This window comes from Coregonus lavaretus, assembly GCF_964263955.1.
Source record: "Coregonus lavaretus genome assembly, chromosome: 2".
Classification (NCBI taxonomy): Eukaryota; Metazoa; Chordata; class Actinopteri; order Salmoniformes; family Salmonidae; genus Coregonus; species Coregonus lavaretus.
The window spans coordinates 37,450,403-37,469,438 of record NC_139989.1 but is presented as its reverse complement, the minus strand read 5'-3'; the positions used below and the strand labels follow the sequence as shown (position 1 = coordinate 37,469,438).

At 40.1% G+C, this 19,036-nt stretch overlaps 1 protein-coding gene across 1 annotated transcript in view; it reads right to left on the bottom strand.

Moving 5' to 3' along the window:
• LOC311101738 (syntaxin-1B) overlaps window positions 1-19,036 on the bottom strand; it is a 54,525-nt gene that overhangs the window by 3,759 nt on the left and 31,730 nt on the right. Inside the window, exons 3-6 of the mRNA XM_084142917.1 lie at window positions 17,364-17,463; window positions 13,236-13,310; window positions 5,831-5,904; window positions 646-754 (exon numbers count right to left, since the gene is read on the bottom strand). Coding sequence (XP_083999043.1) covers window positions 646-754; window positions 5,831-5,904; window positions 13,236-13,310; window positions 17,364-17,463 — 358 coding nt within the window. The remainder of the gene's footprint in view (window positions 1-645; window positions 755-5,830; window positions 5,905-13,235; window positions 13,311-17,363; window positions 17,464-19,036) is intronic.

Genomic DNA, 19,036 nt, shown 5'->3' with positions numbered 1-19,036 from the left:
TACTAACGTACCTCCTTGTCAGTCGGTGTTACCCTGTCTGCTGTCAGCATGTGTGTGTGTATGGCATTAGTCTTGTTGATTTATTACCAATCACAAAATCAATCAACCAATCAATCAATCGGATTGTATTTGTGCAGTCATTTTAACAAAGTAATTGTCAAAGAATGCTGAACAAAATCTGGGCCTAACCTACCCTAAAAGAGAGAATATAGGTTGATTATGTCAGTATAATGTCTGTGTATGGTTCTATTCTCTATGAACTGTACTTGTATAATATCTCCATAACACAGGAGGTTGGTGGCACCTTAATAGGGGAAAATGGGCTCGTGGTAATGGCTGGAGCGGAATCAGTGGAATGGTATGTTCATTGTTGGACAATCGTATACAAATGTAAGCAAGGCTTGAAATTGTTATGTTTTAGTCAAACATTATATCTGTTTGGGATTCTTGCGGTCAATTGGCAGTCTACAAATTATTTGTAATTACGTTCCGGCCCCCCGACCATCCTCTCAACAAATAATTGGCCCGCGGCTGAATCTAGTTGATGATCCCTGATATAGAGTATAGTATCTAATGTCAGTCCCTTGAGTGTAATAGTGTTGTATTAAATGTGCCCTACGATGGTGGTGGGCTACATATACTCACTGATCTCCAGCTGTCTCTGGATACGGTCCTTGCAGCGGTCCCTGTATTTGGACTGCGTGGTGTTGTACTCGGTCATCACCTCTACAAACTTGCGTGACAGCGTTGAGTGCTAAAGGGACAGACACAAGGAGATCAGATGGGAGGGGGTTAGGGAGTGGCCATTGGAGCAAAGAAAATCATAAATAAGGTCGATCAACACCATCTGATACTGTGATGATGCCTAATTGGCCATTTGCAGTGCACATCAATCATAGCCTTGATGAAAATGGCAGAAATGCCTTCATATGTATGCACACATGCACCTCCATTCAAATAATGGCTGCTGCATTAGAGATTTTGCTGATGCTGCAAAGTCAATGACAGTGGCAGTTGAACGTTCCGACCACCAGAGGGGATCATTGAGTATCACTGAGCCTTGTGCATCGAATTACTGCCGAAAATAATACAGGCAGGGGTCAAAGCAAGGATGGCTCAATTCTGTGTCCTGGAGGGAAGGCCTGAGATTCAGCCCAGCAGTGTTTCCTGCTCCGCTTGCCTGAATAACCCACTAACAATGCAAGACAGAGAATAAGGGAGAGGTACTGTACACTCTTAGAAAAAAAAGTGCTATCTAGAACCTAAAAGGGTTCTTCGGCAGTCCCCATAGGAGAACCCTCTGAAGAACCCTTTTTGGTTCCAGGTAGAACCCTTTTGGTTCCAGGTAGAACACTTTTGAGTTCCATGTAGAACCCTTTTGAGTTCCATGTAGAACCCTTTACACAGAGGGTTCTACATGGAACCCAAAAGAGTTCTACCTGGAACACAAAAAGGATTCTCCTTAGGGGACAGCCGAAGAACCCTTTTGGAACCCTTTTTTCTAAGTGTAGCTATGGTGAGGATGGAAGGGAGGCTGGATTAGTGGCAGTGAGTCAGAGGATCAGGTGGTTGAGAGAGTCAAGAGCCTAAAGAGACAGATGCTCTTTCTGGCCACCTCTGACGAACATTGGTTCACAGTGAGATTATCTGAATTTCAAATGAATAAACATTTGGGTGGTTTAAAGGAAAGTGGTGTCGTTTTGAAAAAGGCACAATTCAGTACATAGCTTGATTGAATGTTTAGGTGGGCTATACTCAGTATATAGAGTTGTTCATGTGGTATGATATGGGAAATGTCACCTTTGCCATTGTACTTGTTTTGGTATACTGTGGGTTCCGAAATGATTGACACCCTTGATAATAATTCAAATACTGAGCTCAAAAATAGGGGGAATTATTTTATTTTATACTAATACAATTGCTCAGAGAAAGAGATGATTTTGTTTAACAAGTAATATAATTTTTTCTCAAAAAGGTAGGGGTCAAAATGATTGACACCACTAAAGATTCTTATAAATATAGTAGTCAAAAGTGTAGTATTTGGTCCCATATTTCTAGCAAACAATGACTACATTATGGATCATCCTGAATGAATCATGAATAATGTGAGTGATAGTGAGAAAGTCACAGAGGGTCAAACATCATACCCCAAAGACATGCTAACCTCTCACTATTACCAGTAACAGGGGAGGTTAGCATGTCTTGGGGGTATGACCTTTGTTCATCTGTAACATTCTCACTCATCATTATTCACGATTCATTCAGGATTATCCATAATCATGGTAGCATCCACATTAATGTAGAAGTGTTTAGAAACATACTCTATTACAGAATACATTATTTACCATTCATTTCTATTGGGTACAAAATAATCTGAAACAAACTGCAAATGCATCCAACAAGTTTGTAGAGTCACAGGTTTGATGTAGTCATTGCGTGCTAGGAATATTGGACCAAATACTAAACTTTTGACTACTTTATTTATAAGAATTTTTAGGGGTGTCAATAATTTTGACCCCTACCTTTTAGAGCAGTTGTATTAGTATAAAATAATATAATTTCCCACATTTTTGAGCATACAGTACAGCTTAGTATTTGAATTATTAATTTTATACAGTCATTATTGCTCATCTTTATCAAGGGTGTCAATCATTTCGGACCCCACTGTATGTGAATAATGTTGGTAGTGTTGCTGTGTCACTCCTGTTTTATACCACCTCCTTTTCATACTGCAGGGCAGTGGTGCGTAGTGGCGGCAGGTAGCTTAGTGGTTAAGAGCGTTGTGCCAGTAACCGAAAGGTCGCTGGTTCTAATCCCCGAGCCGACTAGGTGAAATATCTGTCGATGTGCCCTTGAGCAAGGCACTTAACCCTAATTGCTCCTGTAAGTCGCTCTGGATAAGAGCGTCTGCTAAATTACTAAAATGTAAATGTAAAAATGTGCGGCTTATTCAAAGGTCTCATATCCCTTTCCTGCAGTCAAATGACTAGTGGCCTCATGGGTGGAATGTTATTAATATTTTTCATAATTTCATAATTAATAAACATTATAAATAAATAAAAATGCTGAAAATCTGGTGTTTCTATGTCAAACAGTTTTGTTATATTTCAGTCTTCTGTGATGTATATAAAGTGTAATATTGGGGTGCAAACTCAAAATTGAATACATTTCAACTCTATATCTGACATGGTACGGGTGACTTCTTTTGTTTAAGCCCATATCCATGTGTGTGTGAGGTGTATACTTTGCTTTCAAAGTAGATTTTTTAAGACTACCAAGAAACACTCTGTGTGACCCTGATTTAGCCCACTGCAGTAAAAGGTTAAAAGGACCCTTCCTCCTGCCACAATTGATAACTGTTTGTCATTGAGCAATTTGACAATCTTTCACAATTCCATTCAGAGAATGTGGTGCCATCATAATTTCACTTCATATTCAAAGAACATACCTTTGGTTTTTGTGTTACTCTCTCTAAACAAAGGCTTTTAAATTTGGTCCTAAGTGAAATATAATTAGTCCTCATACAGACCTCACAACCTTATGAATTTTTATTTGAGAATGAAGGTTCATTCACCGTCACAGGTTAATTTAAGAACAGGTTACAACCCAAGGGGGAGGACCTACCTCTGCGACTCAAACCAGCGGAACATTTATCCTAATCTTTAATCGCTAGTTTTTAAGCACATTTCTCACATGGCGACTCTAAAACTCTTGATATATGCCAACTTGTATAATCTTAAAAGTGCATTTTGAATATATCTTTCATAGGGCCTTCCTTAGGTACTATTATTTAGTCAGCCACCAATTGTGCAAGTTCTCCCACTTAAAAAGATGAGAGAGGCCTGTAATTTTCATCATAGGTACACGTCAACTATGACAGACAAATTGAGAAAAAAATATCCAGAAAATCACATTGTAGGATTTTTTATGAATTTATTTGCAAATTATGGTGGAAAATAAGTATTTGGTCACCTACAAACAAGCAAGATTTCTGGCTCTCACAGACCTGTAACTTCTTCTTTAAGAGGCTCCTCTGTCCTCCACTCGTTACCTGTATTAATGGCACCTGTTTGAACTTGTTATCAGTATAAAAGACACCTGTCCACAACCTCAAACAGTCACACTCCAAACTCCACTATGGCCAAGACTAAAGAGCTGTCAAAGGACACCAGAAACAAAATTGTAGACCTGCACCAGGCTGGGAAGACTGAATCTGCAATATGTAAGCAGCTTGGTTTGAAGAAATCAACTGTGGGAGCAATTATTAGGAAATGGAAGACATACAAGACCACTGATAATCTCCCTCGATCTGGGGCTCCACGCAAGATCTCACCCCGTGGGGTCAAAATGATCACAAGAACGGTGAGCAAAAATCTCAGAACCACACGGGGGGACCTAGTGAATGACCTGCAGAGAGCTGGGACCAAAGTAACAAAGCCTACCATCAGTAACACACTACGCCGCCAGGGACTCAAATCCTGCAGTGTCAGACGTGTCCCCCTGCTTAAGCCAGTACATGTCCAGGCCCGTCTGAAGTTTGCTAGAGTGCATTTGGATGATCCAGAAGAGGATTGGGAGAATGTCATATGGTCAGATGAAACCAAAATAGAACTTTTTGGTAAAAACTCAACTCGTCGTGTTTGGAGGACAAAGAATGCTGAGTTGCATCCAAAGAACACCATACCTACTGTGAAGCATGGGGGTGGAAACATCATGCTTTGGGGCTGTTTTTCTGAAAAGGGACCAGGACGACTGATCCGTGTAAAGGAAAGAATGAATGGGGCCATGTATCGTGAGATTTTGAGTGAAAACCTCCTTCCATCAGCAAGGGCATTGAAGATGAAACGTGGCTGGGTCTTTCAGCATGACAATGATCCCAAACACACCGCCCGGGCAACGAAGGAGTGGCTTCGTAAGAAGCATTTCAAGGTCCTGGAGTGGCCTAGCCAGCCTCCAGATCTCAACCCCATAGAAAATCTTTGGAGGGAGTTGAAAGTCCGTGTTGCCCAGCGACAGCCCCAAAACATCACTGCTCTAGAGGAGATCTGCATGGAGGAATCGGCCAAAATACCAGCAACAGTGTGTGAAAACCTTGTGAAGACTTACAGAAAACGTTTGACCTGTGTCATTGCCAACAAAGGGTATAAAACAAAGTATTGAGAAACTTTTGTTATTGACCAAATACTTATTTTCCACCATAATTTGCAAATAAATTCATTAAAAATCCTACAATGTGATTTTCTGGAGAAAAAAAATCTCATTTTGTCTGTCATAGTTGACGTGTACCTATGATGAAAATTACAGGCCTCTCTCATCTTTTTAAGTGGGAGAACTTGCACAATTGGTGGCTGACTAAATACTTTTTTCCCCCACTGTAATCACTTAGTTCATCAGTCATTGAAATGACATTATCAATTTATCACATTTTCTATCATGTCAAAAGATAATGAGCATTTACATTCAATGGTGCATGACTGTCCATGGTCATGAAGGCCTTAGGAATTCCCGCTTCATAAAGGTATCCGTTAAGTCTCCTACTATATGAAGATTTATACTCTAGGCCTAAGTGGTGGTATTCTGGGTAGGCATCAGACCACATGGCACAATAACAATATAGCTTTAAATCCAAACCTGTATTCACATAATATTTGTTTTCGTTTCTTTTTCAAACCCAGGTCTGCAAAAGTGTAGTTGGCAGAAGGCTAAAGTGGTGGTGAAGCCGTGTATTCTCCTTCTTTATGATATACCAGCAGCTTTATGTTTGATCAACACCTTTTTGGTACTTGGCATCTCCTCAGTGGATGTGCAGAAGATAGAGTGAGTGACTCACCTGTGTCTTACGAATTCGCAGGTCTGCAGATGATCTGTTCAGCCCCTCCTCCTGCTCGATGCTCTGCTCGATTGCTGGGAAAGAGGCAAGAAATTGTGAGAAATATACAATGGAACCGCCAAACAGAAAGGAGATTCCCCATCTTCCACTGAATTTCAGTCAGTTACCTCCCCATCAGAGTCAGGTACTTTAGATAGCATGCTAATATGCTAACATTATGCCATCTTGGGTGGAGCAATTAGTAAGTCATGTGCAATGTGCTAATGCTACAGTTACAAATAGGCCCAGGCCTAATTATAAAATCCTACTGTTTTACAACGGATAGAGGCATTTTACTTAATGGGTCAACATACCAAACATCAGACCCGATTTATGCGCGTAAATGGAACTTAATTCCCTTTTTATGCACTTTTCTCTCTAGGCATATTCTGCCCTTGAATTTAAGCATGAGGTAAAGTATGTGCCAGCCAGCTATTCGTTTGGGGTGGAGATCATAGAACTGGAGGTGTGGCAGAGGTGTGTCTTCCGATATGCTGTATTCTGACCTTGACTTAATTCCCTCATAATTGCACCGACTTTACGCGCGAGGAAATCATTAATAAGGTCGAGCAACTTGTCAGTTCCAAGTGAAAAAACATTGACTTTCCTTTTTTATGATAGAAATAACACCAATCTCCATGTACTGTAATTTATAAACTGATAAGTGCTATTGATAAGACCTAGGTAAATGAGTAATCAGTTTGCATAAGGGGATTGTAAATATACAGTGCCTTCAGAAAGTATTCATACCCCTTGAATTATTCCACATTTTGTTGTGTTACAACCTGAGTTCAAAATTGATTAAATATATATATTTTTACACACAATCCCCCATAATGACAAAGTGAAAACATGTTTTTAGACATTTTTGCTAATTTGTTGAAAATGAAATACAGAAATATCACATTTACATAAGTATTCACACCCCTGAGTCAATACTTTGTAGAAGCATCTTTGGCAGCGATTACAACTGTGAGTCTTTCTGGGTAAGTCTCTAAGAGCTTTCCACAGCTGGATTGCGCAACATTTGCACATTATTCTTTAACAAATTCTTCAAGCTCTGTCAAATTGGTTGCTTGACAACCATTTTCAAGTCTTGCCATAGATTTTCAAGCCGGTTTAAGTCAAAACTGTTGGAAAGCAGACTGAACTAGGTTTCCTCAATGAATTTTCGTGTGCTTAGCTCTATTCTGTTTCTTTTTTATCCTAAAAAAAATCCCTAGTCCTTGCCGATGACAAGCATACCCATAACATGATGCAGTCACCAGCGTTCTTGAAAATATGAAGAGTTGTACTCAGATTTGCCCCAAACATAACACTTTGTAATCAGGACAAAAAGTCAATTTCTTTGACAAATTCTTTGCAGTATTACTTTAGTGCCTTATTGCAAACAGGATGCATGATTTTGAATATTTTTATTCTGTACAAGCTTCCCTTTTTTCACAATGTTGTTGATCCATCATCAGTTATCACCTATCACAGCAATTAAATTCTGTAAATATTTTTAAATCACCACTGGCTTCATGGTGAAATCCGTGAGTGGTTTCCTTCCTCTCCAGCAACTGATTTAGGAAGGGCGCCTGTATCTTTGTAGTGAGTGGGTATATTGATACACCATCCAGAGTATAAAATTAATAACTTCACCATGCTCAAAGGGATATTCAATGTCTGCTTTTGTTGTTGTTACCCATCTACCAATATGTGCCCTTCTTTGTGAACCATAGTAAAACCTCCCTGGTCTTTGTGGTTGAATCTGTGCTTGAAATTCACTACTCGACATAGGGACCTTACAAATAATTGTATGTATGGGGTACAGAGATGGTGTAGTCATTTTAAACATTATTATACATTGCATATAAAGTGAGTCCATGCAACTTATTATCTGACTTGTTAAGCACATTTTTACTCCTGAACTTATTTAGGCTTGCCATAACAAAAGGATTGAATGCTTATTGACTCAAGACAGTTCAGCTTTTAATTTTATTAATTTGTAAACATTTCTAAAAACATAATTCCACTTTGACATTATGGGGTATTGTGTGTAGATCAGTGACACAAAATCTGAATGTAGTCCATTTTAAATTCAGCCTGTAACACAACAGGGGTGTGAATACTTTCTGAAAGAACTGTAGGCCATTTTCAAAATGAGAAGTTGCTTTTTAGGGGCAGTCGCTCTTTAAATCAAAATGTGTCAAAAAGGAATAGATTTCCTAAGTCTGAATCGGGCCCATAGTGTGTTGCTGACCACAAACAAAACATTATTTTCCAGCTGTGTTCTAAATGTGATGTAACTGTGTAAAATGCCCTTGGTGCATTTCATTTGGATTGACAAAACAGAGAAATAGCAGGATTTGGGGATGTCAAACTGTCAGCTTATGAAATACCATCTCCTTTTGAACAAATGCAATGTTCCCAAAACTATAAAATATTGATCACAAACAACACATTTGGGGGATCCTGCCAAGCCCCTTATAAATAGAGACAATGTCCTTAAAAAGCTTTTGGAAAAAAAGGTAATTCCTGATACATATTTATGGTCAAATGTTGGGTTTCTCACAACTACGAGATAATGTGATACCCAATATAATATATTGTGTACTGTATGTGATTATTCAAACATATTTTGCGTATCATCGTTTTACATTGGTTTTCTCTCTCTCTCTGCGTGACCTTCCCCAAGAGCATTTCTGAGAACAATAAAGAGAACATGGAGAAATAAAACTATGTCAAACCAAAGCACCAGACGTAACGACCTATTATATCACCTATAGTATAACATTTGTATTTGTGAATCATCTATGTAGGCTTTATAAAGGCTTCATTAAGCTTCATAAGATTGTCAATGTAACTGCGCAACCGCTCCTCACAATATCTCCACCTCTTAACAAAGAGTTCCCCTGTTATATTCCAGATGAATTGTCTCACCATATGGCACATCCTCTTCCTGTACTTTTTCTTTATTACAGTGCGCCCTGGTCAAAGACACAGTGCTCCGCTAGTGTCTCTATAAGCTAGGCCCACTTTGGAACCCACCTTAGATCAATAACAAAGGAGATTTCCATATTGCTGATTGGATGTTTTGTTGCTGCTGCATGGTGCCCAGATGCCCTCACAGCTCCGTAGGCAAGCACCATGTTTTTGTAGTAGATGCGAGCTTCAACTGGAAGCCAGTGGAGTGTGCGGAGGAGCGGGGTGACATGAGAGAACTTGGGAAGGTTGAACACCAGACGGGCTGCAGCGTTCTGGATAAGTTACCTTTGATAGAGGAAGCTCTCTCTCAGCATCAAAGTCTTTTGTGATGCAATTTAGAAGAAACAACCAGATGAGTGGGAGTCTTCTAGATAGAGGAATGTGACTCAGCACCTTTGAGTGAGTGGTTTCCTATCTGTCTTCAGAGGGAGCTTATACTTCAAAGGAGATTAGTCCGAAACTCCTACTGGTATATGAATTCACGCCCCAAAATCAGACCTCTTGTGCACGTTTGTATAGTTTCTTAGTAGTGGTCTATCAGCAGCGAGTGGGTTGACCACTGAGATATTTGCCTCGTGCTTCAGGTATATTGGTATCAACTACATTTACAGTGGGGGAAAAAAGTATTTAGTCAGCCACCAATTGTGCAAGTTCTCCCACTTAAAAAGATGAGAGAGGCCTGTAATTTTCATCATAGGTACACGTCAACTATGACAGACAAATTGAGATTTTTTTTCTCCAGAAAATCACATTGTAGGATTTTTTATGAATTGATTTGCAAATTATGGTGGAAAATAAGTATTTGGTCACCTACAAACAAGCAAGATTTCTGGCTCTCACAGACCTGTAACTTATTCTTTAAGGGGCTCCTCTGTCCTCCACTCGTTACCTGTATTAATGGCACCTGTTTGAACTTGTTATCAGTATAAAAGACACCTGTCCACAACCTCAAACAGTCACACTCCAAACTCCACTATGGCCAAGACCAAAGAGCTGTCAAAGGACACCAGAAACAAAATTGTAGACCTGCACCAGGCTGGGAAGACTGAATCTGCAATAGGTAAGCAGCTTGGTTTGAAGAAATCAACTGTGGGAGCAATTATTAGGAAATGGAAGACATACAAGACCACTGATAATCTCCCTCGATCTGGGGCTCCACACAAGATCTCACCCCGTGGGGTCAAAATGATCACAAGAACGGTGAGCAAAAATCCCAGAACCACACGGGGGGACCTAGTGAATGACCTGCAGAGAGCTGGGACCAAAGTAACAAAGCCTACCATCAGTAACACACTACGCCGCCAGGGACTCAAATCCTGCAGTGCCAGACGTGCTTAAAATATGCCAGTACATGTCCAGGCCCGTCTGAAGTTTGCTAGAGTGCATTTGGATGATCCAGAAGAAGATTGGGAGAATGTCATATGGTCAGATGAAACCAAAATAGAACTTTTTGGTAAAAACTCAACTCGTCGTGTTTGGAGGACAAAGAATGCTGAGTTGCATCCAAAGAACACCATACCTACTGTGAAGCATGGGGGTGGAAACATCATGCTTTGGGGCTGTTTTTCTGCAAAGGGACCAGGACGACTGATCCGTGTAAAGGAAAGAATGAATGGGGCCATGTATCGTGAGATTTTGAGTGAAAACCTCCTTCCATCAGCAAGGGCATTGAAGATGAAACGTGGCTGGGTCTTTCAGCATGACAATGATCCCAAACACACCGCCAGGGCAACGAAGGAGTGGCTTCGTAAGAAGCATTTCAAGGTCCTGGAGTGGCCTAGCCAGTCTCCAGATCTCAACCCCATATAAAATCTTTGGAGGGAGTTGAAAGTCTGTGTTGCCCAGCGACAGCCCCAAAACATCACTGCTCTAGAGGAGATCTGCATGGAGGAATGGGCCAAAATACCAGCAACAGTGTGTGAAAACCTTGTGAAGACTTACAGAAAACGTTTGACCTGTGTCATTGCCAACAAAGGGTATATAACAAAGTATTGAGAAACTTTTGTTATTGACCAAATACTTATTTTCCACCATAATTTGCAAATAAAATTCATAAAAAATCCTACAATGTGATTTTCTGGATTTTTTTTTCTCATTTTGTCTGTCATAGTTGACGTGTACCTATGATGAAAATTACAGGCCTCTCTCATCTTTTTAAGTGGGAGAACTTGCACAATTGGTGGCTAACTAAATACTTTTTCCCCCCACTGTAATAAGTATGATTTGTTTTAGTTTGTGTCTCTGAAATGATCGATTTAATGTTTTGTATTCTTGACCTATCTTTGCTCTTGTATCTTGTGTAGTGCACCTGTGGTAATGTGGATAGTGCAGGGAATGTATTGCATATTTACCCACAGCATCTATGAGGTCATACAGTATCGCTCTATGATGTTTTCCCTATCGTTGCATAACATCCTGACCAATCTAGAGAATCTACAGTATAGTTGAGTATCTATCTATAGTGGTGGATATACGGTTGGTCGGCTACCTAGCTACAATACACTAGTGAGGCACTTCCTCTGGCTTGCTGCCTACTGCCGTTTCATTTTTCACTGTCATGACTCAGCTGATTTGCATAATAATGCCAAGGGGGGTCTCCTTAATGTGGTCTTAAACAGCTGCTTCTCTCTCCTGGACTGCAAAGCTACCGCATGACATACAGTACAAGGAAGCAGAGTAGTAGCATAGCATAGTGTAGCGGTCACCTGTAAACCTGAGGTGATCTTTCACCCGAGGTCTGATGGAAAATTGTGAATTTTTTTAGCACTGTGTATAATGCAGCTTGGCATTCAATTCATTTGAATGTTATTACCTTTGCTGTACTGATGCTGGTTTAATGGACAATTCAGTGTACTGGGAGTCTGAAGAGGTTGCTTCTTAATTTACGAACTAGACCGGTGAGCAATTGTAAATAGTAGATCTTACATTGTAAAAAAGCATTTTCAATAAAAAGTTATTGAATCATATGAGGCACAAGAGAGTATTCCTAAGAAGAATGCAAAGCCTAAAATATAAATTGCTACACCATCAAGTCCTATTACAGTTTTTAAAGGGTATTTGTCAATTCTCACTTTATTAGTTATTAGGAAATGGTGACCAAAGCAACTTATTGCTCCTAGATCCTGGCATCAACTGAGATGCGACCTGACATGCTGCCAGTCTGAGGCTGGAGGCAGAAGGCTTTTGGATGACAAGAGTGATGTCACCTCCATTGCGGCTTTGTTTTTCACAATATGCCCCTTGGGGGGATCACCAGAGACTACCTATTTTCTACAGCAAAACCCCCAGAAGTATATTCTCTGTTCTCTACTGTACGCATAACTAGGCAGCTGACGGGCTGATTTAATTGCCAAATGATTGGCATATATTCACGTGTTCACAGTGGGTAGGATTGAAATGTATAGTAATGCTACTGTAAAAATAAAATTAAAAAATGGAGAGTTACCTGACAAATTCTGCAGTTTTTTCTGTATTATGTTGAATCAAAGAGAATCCAAGATTTTTGTATGCTCTCTGTTATGATCTTTACTTCCTACTCAATTAGATCATAAATCTACCACATGAGAGAGACTATTGTATTAACAAACGATATCACAGATAAGGTTCAAATAAATACACACACTTGCAAGACTGTAGTATGTTCTGTATATTCAACGTATGCAAATATTTGTCTGTATGTTCGAGATACAAATGGAAAATGAAAACATGAAAAGCAGATCCGTGTTCGTAAAGGACAAAAACAGACAGACCTTGTGGGGATTGCAATTATAGACGGATATCTACCATCAAAGCTGTTTTCATGTGCATGTGCATATGCGAGTGTGGATGGGGTGTGTGTTTGGGGCGAATGGTTGGTTGGAACTCCCAGATAGATGAATTCAGGGCTCGACCGTCACACATTAACGCAGCAATGTCCTTGAACCATCATGGCTTGAATTGTTAACTCTCAATGCAGTTAACATTTAGCTCCCTCAGCTTTGCTCTTAGTTATAACTCTCCCCTAATTAAAAATACAATTGTTGGAGTTGATACTCTTGTCCTTAACAAAAGTCCCTGAGATGCTCATTTGACGTAATTGCAGCGGGCCACTAGATATAGCGAATATATTTATTTTTGCCCATCGTAACCTTTTTGTTTTATGATGTTAGGCCTGAAATCATGGGGACTCCCTTGAGGACAAACACTCTCTGATTTAAGGGGCTGATAAAGACTAAACATTGGCTTATGTTGTTATTTGACAAAATAAATAGGGTAGGTTTGACATCATTTCCTTCATAGCCAAGAGGTTCTAATCTTGTGTTCAACATCTAGCTGAGGCGTGGACAACTTAACACCATACAATATTGCTGTTTTCCAGTGTTTCACACAACATTTTCCATTTCCATTTTATATTTACCTTTTAATTTTGAGCGGACTTTATTGGCTGTCTTCTTGATGTCAGCTGTAAGGTCCTCCAACTCCTGCTTGGTCTCTGAGATACAGAAAGAGAAACATAATTATGCCATGCTCAACATTGTGTTCCATGTCATAACATTATATCAGTTTATTATCTTGACAAAGAATATGGGATTGTGTAGGTTGGAATGGATGAGTGTGTGTGACAGTGTTTTAAAGTCAATATGTTAATAAGCCTTTGTGTGTGAGTGTGTGTTTGCATCTATATGAGAAAGCACTCATGCATGAAACAGTGCACACTGCGTGTGTGTTTGCGCGTGTGTGTGTGTGTGTGTGTGTGTATGTGTGTGTAGGGCTCAGCTGCAGTGTTTGGGCTGATTTATTACCGCTGCAGTGCCATTCATTCAGTCAGTTTCCAGCTCAGCCCTTTCTGTCTCTCCTCCTCTCCTCTCTCCTTCCCACCCACCCACACACTTCACTTCCTACCTCATCCTCTCCTTCCTTCGCACCCGTAATTCCCTCAATCACTCCCTTCTCTCTCGCCCACCTCCGCAAACACCCCAACACTCTCATGTAGTCTAGTGCAAAAGTCTGTTTTCCAGAGCACTCCACTAACAAGAGGACTATCTCCTAACACATCATTAACTGGTAATAGAAACTCTTATGCATAATTTGTTTATCTACAACAAATGTATAATGTCTACCCATGATTATACATAACTAATGAGTTAACTGCCGGCATGTTTCTCTCGTGTTGTAATTTGGCTGTTGGATAAGAGTGCAGCACCTACATCCGCTGGTTGATCTTAAAACATGGGCCTTGTAGCCTCGTACTTCATGAATCATACAGAAACAACATATCTAATCCTGTGAAGCTATGTAGGAAGTACACTCTTAGAAAAAAAGGTGCTATCTAGAACCTAAAAGGGTTCTTCAGCTGTCCCCATAGGAGAACCCTTTGAATAACCCTTTTTGGTTCCAGGTAGAACCTTTTTGGTTCCATATAGAGGGTTCTACATGGAACCCAAAATGGTTCTACCTGTAACCAAAAAGGGTTATCCTATGGGGACAGCTGAAGAACTGTTTTGAAACCCTTTTTTATAAGAGTGTAGTTTGGCTATATTGAGAGCGGAAATGTTTAAAATAAATCATTCAACACACAAAAATAATATCATTTAAAATCACATTTTTGTGGTCGAAAAGGATATTCATCATACACAACAGTAGGCTACTACAGTGATACAGTGTTCTATGCATTGAAATGATATATGTACAGGAAAATTTGGATAACCAGTAATTTGTATACAGACAACACAGATAAGTCAATTACCTTTCAAAGTACTGTATCAGCAAGGAAAGTAATTGTAGTTTTGTTATATTTGATTGGGGTATATTTAGAGTCAGTTAGTGCCAATTAACCTGTAGTCACTGGGCAAATGATTGGTGCTATCAACAAACCAATCAGATCCTGTCTGGTACTTAATAGGTTAAAACTGGAGGCCTTGCTTGTTGGGTTGTGTTGTGTTTTGAATCCTGTGCTGTTTTTTCTGTGATCATGTCTAAATGTTAGTGTATTTAAGGTGTCCTGTAGCTACTGTATGCCTCTGCATTTTATCTGTCTATCGATTATCCAAAAGCAAAAAGTGTCCTATGTCACTGAACTGGCAACTCATATTTGCACACAACGACATCTCCTTGTGGGTCAATACTGTAGTCTGGGACTAGCATCCGTGATATATATTTCAAAACACAAGAGCTGGCTACAACAAAAAGCCATTTCAGTTGAAAGATTTAGCTTTTGCCCTCTGACAAAAAACCCTATATAAAAACCCTCTATAAGGCCTTTACCTATAAGGCATTTTATGTGTGTAAATGTAACTGGATATAGACTACAACTAAATAGCTTAATAAATATTTTGGCTGATGTGTATTGCCTTCTGTTGACGGATGCTCCCTGTCCATGTGTACACCCTGTGTGTGACGTGATAATTGAATTCTGTGCCCAACTCAAATGGAGTGATTCCTTGGGATTTCACTATACATTATGGAGATGCCCTTCGTCCCGTTGCCAAGTCCAAGTATGATTCTTCACTGTACGATTCACAATTCATTTGAAAATAGCAAAGTGCAATCTGAATAACTACAGGCTACAGCATTGGGTTTCCAACTGATGAAAACTGAAGATGGTTTTTCTACAAAGATGTATTCAGTAAGCAACTACACTTCCCAGCATGCATTACTCAAGGAAGTACACTGGAATGCATTTTGTATCGTCCACTGACTACCAAACAGCATTTGGAATGGCTTGACATAGGGAGAGGCCAAATTTAAGCATTTGGTTCATTTTGAGGACATACATTTTAGATTAAGCTAGCATACATTAATATAATAAAAAACAGAACCGAAACAGAAATATGCCGGCAATTCTGCAGGGACAACATACATACTGTCTGAGTTGGAATATTTAATATAATTAATAATTACAGTGAATCTAAATATATGACTTTGATGTCTGCTACTCAGACACTTTAGTCACAAAGAAATGTCCCAAATGACCAGATTCCCCACATTTATCACATAAAGAAATCAGACAACATACACACACATAGCATAGCAACCACATACTTACTAGTTAAACTACCTGGGTAGATAACTAGTAACCAGTTAGCTCACTCACAAAAACTGAACTCCGACAACTAGTCCCCTGGAGCAAGTCCTTCATGAAGCATGTATGACAAGAAAAAAAAGGGGGGGAAAGAGGGAAGAAAAGGAACGAAAGACAAACAGAAAAAGACAGAAACAGTCCAACAACATAACATAACATAAAATGCACATGTAGAAATTCAAATCAAATATTGAAATCATAAGGCAAAATAATTGCATGCAAAAACACATTGAGGAGCTACAGTAAAAGTGATTGTGAAATAAAAGGGATGTGAACGTGTGAAATCTGAAGGATTCCGTGATGAGGGTACAGTAGGTATCGTGCCACTGCCTGCCCTGAGACTCTGGGTTAACCCAGACTAGAGGTTGTCTGACAAGGCCTAACATTAGCAATGAAACATTCATCCACTCCAGTTGAGTCACTAGCAGCCTGGGTCACTGTGAACTCTAAAGATCATACTACACTCATCGCCTAACAACCGCACGGCCCTATAGCAGCACGGAAACAATGAAGGGGCCATTTTCTGAAACGTCTTTCATTGTGCGTTCTTGACTGATTGATTGTGGCATATTTTGGGCCCTATTGGGGTTTTGACAAAACGCCAGACAGTCATCAGGGCCTAAAAGCAGTGGTTGAAAGTTAACAGGATTTGATTTCAATCAAATTATTGGAGAAAATACCATATTATTTAAATATTTACACACATCTTCATGTCTGTTTTATACCATACTCATAAGTGCTATGATTGGTAATACTTTAGTGCTCTTCTTTTTTTAAAGCCTGCCTTGAAACAACTTCATTTCATGTTAGGGCAAATGTGTGTGTTGTCTTTATTGACCGTAAGATTAAAATGTGTTATAATAGTGACAGTATTGTCACAATAAACACAACAAAAATGTTTCATTGAGTATTCAGTGAGTGTGGTGGTGAACCCTTGTCAACCAGTGGGTGGAGTCCCACCCTTGCAAAATAATTATTTCAGTCGTGTGTGTGTGTGTGTGTGTGTGTGTGTGTTGGCCGGTTCTGTGTTCGTGGGCCGGGTGTGACTCAGTAAGAGATGCGTGGGTGGGGTCACATTCACTGGGTGCGTGGGTGGAGTATCTCCCACAGGTAAATGGCCAGGGTCACACACACACTTAAACCAATCTGTCTCCAATTTGTAAGTCGCTCTGGATAAAAGCGTCTGCTAAATGACTTAAATGTAAATGTAAATGTCTCCGTTATCTTCAGGCTCTTACTGACTCCCCCTCCCAAAGACCTGAAAGGATTTGATACAGATAGTAAACAGGAGAGCAATATGACATTTTCCGGCATATCACTTCTACCTATCCAGTCCTGTCAGTGCTGCAAGGTGGAGTTCATAAGGACTGAGGGAAAGCAGTGTGGAACTGGTATGGAATTGGGCCCCGTCGTAAAAGTATCCATTCGGGCTCATGGATGTGGCTCGTGGCCACCAAGACTTACTTTCGTCAGGGTTGGGCGCTGCCAGGATGGCGCTATGCTGCTTCTTGACCTGCTCCACATCTTCTGACAGCTTATCTATACAGACTCGGATCTCTTCCACCTGCACAGGGAGTGAGAGGAAGGGGGCAGAGGCAACATACATGAGGGCTTAATTCTTATACTCTTTAATTAGCCGTGGTCTAAGAGGCTTTCCCGTTCTAGTAATTATATTTCTATGGAATCTACCAACCACAGCCACCCATGGAGAGGATGTGCGTACAGCGTGGTAGAGCTGAGGCCTCTGAACCTCATCATGGACAGGATTACCTTACACAGTCAATCATCGACTGACATGACGACCCAATGGAAACACTTTTTGATGGGTGGGAGAGCAGGGGAATCTCCATTGGACCACATAAGTCAATTATTGACTGATAATTATAATCTCTGCTGGTTTTAGGGTTTGGAGGCTTGATTCTTCGCCATCGGTGGGGGAATTGTATGTTATTTAGCTTAAATGGTTTTCACAGCGAGACATGTTTACATACATTCTCTAATAACTTATTACATTATTAGCTATATCTCGTCAAGTGTCGTGGATCAATACCTCTATCTAACATTTGTATGATACAAGATGGTCGCTGTTTTAATGGTGGGTGTTCAAACTCCTCCAACCCCACAGAATGTGCAGACGTCCCTGCAGATAATACATTTCCAAGAACTTCTGACTATCCCCTGAAAGCCTGTGCAAAGTCAGACTCAGCAGCCTAACCACACATTCTGTATTCATTCCACCAATCCATCTGAATGTGTTATGTAATCCAAATCCCAATACAGACGTGTCAAAGGCAGAACAAGTGCCCCTTTTCTTGGCACTGTTTGTGTATATGCGGATACTTTTGCATTGACTGTATGGATATCAGTATACAGTGGGGAAAAAAAGTATTTAGTCAGCCACCAATTGTGCAAGTTCTCCCACTTAAGAAGATGAGAGAGGCCTGTAATTTTTATCATAGGTACACGTCAACTATGACAGACAAAATGAGATTTTTTTTCTCCAGAAAATCACATTGTAGAATTTTTTATGAATTTATTTGCAAATTATGGTGGAAAATAAGTATTTGGTCAATAACAAAAGTTTCTCAATACTTTGTTATATACCCTTTGTTGGCAATGACACAGGTCAAACGTTTTCTGTAAGTCTTCACAAGGTTTTCACACACTTTTGCTGGTATTTTGGCCCATTCCTCCATGCAGATCTCCTCTAGAGCAGTGATGTTTTGGGGCTGTCGCTGGGCAACACGGACTTTCAACTCCCTCCAAAGATTTTCTATGGGGTTGAGATCTGGAGACTGGCTAGGCCATTCCAGGACCTTGAAATGCTTCTTACGAAGCCACTCCTTCGTTGCCCGGGCGGTGTGTTTGGGATCATTGTCATGCTGAAAGACCCAGCCACGTTTCATCTTCAATGCCCTTGCTGATGGAAGGAGGTTTTCACTCAAAATCTCACGATACATGGCCCCATTCATTCTTTACTTTACACGGGTCAGTCGTCCTGGTCCCTTTGCAGAAAAACAGCCCCAAAGCATGATGTTTCCACCCCCATGCTTCACAGTAGGTATGGTGTTCTTTGGATGCAACTCAGCATTCTTTGTCCTCCAAACACGACAAGTTGAGTTTTTACCAAAAAGTTA